Source organism: Acanthisitta chloris, unplaced genomic scaffold, assembly GCF_000695815.1.
Source record: "Acanthisitta chloris isolate BGI_N310 unplaced genomic scaffold, ASM69581v1 scaffold12989, whole genome shotgun sequence".
Lineage (NCBI taxonomy): Eukaryota > Metazoa > Chordata > Aves > Passeriformes > Acanthisittidae > Acanthisitta > Acanthisitta chloris.
In genome coordinates this window covers 13,030-15,197 of record NW_008690900.1, presented here as the reverse complement: position 1 = coordinate 15,197, position 2,168 = coordinate 13,030, and the positions used below count along the sequence as shown (strand labels likewise).

Genomic DNA, 2,168 nt, shown 5'->3' with positions numbered 1-2,168 from the left:
CCGCTTTGTTTCTCATGCATCCTTGTGAGCATCAACAAGCCAAAATATCAATATATATTTCAGAATCATTATGCCAGTACCGAGGCTGATTTTGTTCTATTTCTAATAAGAAACCCAAAGCTTTGCAAGAAAAAATTAAAAATCTAAACTCAGTATTTTCTCACCAAAACCCACATCTCAGGTCAAAGGGAAAAACAAAGACCAGTTCTGGATGCAGTGTTGCACTTTCCAAACATTATCCCATTGCTACCTCTGGATTCATATCAAGTGCCAGAAGAAATGCACGTTTTGTGGCTGAATAAACACCAACTAACAATGTAATGATGAAAAACACAGACTCACAGGTGAGATAAATGTGAACGGTTCACCCATTGCCATGGCTGCTCCTCATCTTCCCGCAAAAGTCCAATCCAGTGTTCTGAGATGCCTTTATATCTCATCATGAAACTCTGAAAAAGAGGAAAACCAAAGGGTTTTACCTCCTTCCAACCAGAAGTCTCTATTTTACCAGGTGTCCCTGCTCCTTTAGGGTTTCTCTGGGGCTTGAACCTATGAATTTGCTGCCAAAAAGCGTCATCTAGAAAAGGGGGTTTATTGCTACAATTCTTGCAGGAATTTGCTTCAGTGAGGAATATGAGACCCATGATGACCTACCCTCAAGAAACCTTTTTCCCCAACTTCTCACCCCAGATGTCCAAGGAAGATCCTGGAAGAGCAGTCAAAGAAACCAAAAGGTGTCCAATACATTGGTTTGGGGTTTTTTCTCCATGTTAAGCATGTCCTCATGTCTCCTTACCAAGTCCTCCATGTTGTCCAGCATGGCCAAGGAAGCACCAAGTGCCGAGCAGTTGTCCTGGCTGGATGTCCAGTTCCCCTCAGCCTCCGAAAAATAGTAGCATTTTCCTCTGTACCCAATCCAGTCAAAGGGACACCGAAAGCAGGGCTGGGGACGAGGCTGAAAAGCCTGCACTGTCATTAAAAATAGAATAGCATTAAGGAGCAGCAGCTTCCCCTTGCTTCTCTGGGTTGGGGAAGTCATCCTCCACCCCATGACCTCCAAAAGCCTTGCATCTGCCTCAACAGTGGGCAAAAAGAAAATTTAAGATACCAAGAGAAATCCTGGGAGAAAACAAGCTCAAATCATGGCAAAGCAAGTGGTGTTGGACAAGAAACATGGGTGCTACACCTTCAAAGAAGGAAACAGAGTGGTAGCCTTCAAAAGACCCACAGTTTTAAAAGGAATTCCAGAATAGCCTTGTCCATAAACACAGCCTTGGATGTTGCTCTGTGTCATTAATGCAAAAGTAAGTAGTGAAAATGGTACAAAAAAGTATCTTATTCCTGCAGATTTCTTGACTTGGTGGGACTCATGCCAACATCTTTAGGCTACTTCTCTGAAAGCAATACTTTTGAGTGACTGTACCCATGAAATGACACTTTCTGTTGATTTTCCAAGGGTTTCTAGATGACATCAGCCCCAAGGTGATGGGTTTGGTCTTCTGTAGAAAGGCTGTTCAGAAATGTCACTCTCCCAGAGAGGAGAGCAGCTTGGGTAGGCCGTGTCTTCCCTGGGAGCATGGAAGTAGATCTGGTACATACACAGCAACCCAAATTATCTCAGAGACTTTCTCTGTGGGACTAAAATCTCGACATTCACCTGCAAAAGTGATGGCTGTGAGGAGCAGAGCAGTGAATAGCACTGTCAGCAACACCTGGCAGGTGACACGTGCCTCCGGCTTCATCTCTAGTTTGTGACCTGCAGAAGAATAGAGCTTCAGTGCCTCTACAGGAGATCCCAGAGGGGCAACACACTCCAGGTCATGTTCACATGATGAGAAGTTGGTCTCTTCCCCAGGCCAGTTGGATTTGGTGTCATTTTGGGTGAGAAACATCAAAAGTTCTTCTCCATGTTGAATAAAATTATATATATTTTTTATTTATGGAAACTCTTTGGGGAACAGTCTCCTCCCAGCCTTGAGTGTAAATTCCTGAAATGCACCATAACTAAAATCATGCTTTAATTTCTGGATTCTACCACATTATTAAAGTTCAGTGGAATTTTTTGCTTCACCTAAAATGTGACACTTTGAGTCTTGAAAATTATCTAAGTCATGGTCCCTCAATCTTTGGGTCCTGTGGTGGGTTAGAGTTGTGTCATGGTCCCTCAA

General features: G+C 43.3%; 1 protein-coding gene across 1 annotated transcript in view; it reads right to left on the bottom strand.

The window, feature by feature from the left end:
* Nucleotides 1-2,168, bottom strand: part of LOC103809193 (C-type lectin domain family 2 member B-like) — a 3,363-nt gene that overhangs the window by 277 nt on the left and 918 nt on the right. Inside the window, exons 2-4 of the mRNA XM_009082011.1 lie at nt 1,658-1,783; nt 797-969; nt 343-449 (exon numbers count right to left, since the gene is read on the bottom strand). Of these exons, the coding sequence (XP_009080259.1) occupies nt 343-449; nt 797-969; nt 1,658-1,783 (406 nt within the window). The remainder of the gene's footprint in view (nt 1-342; nt 450-796; nt 970-1,657; nt 1,784-2,168) is intronic.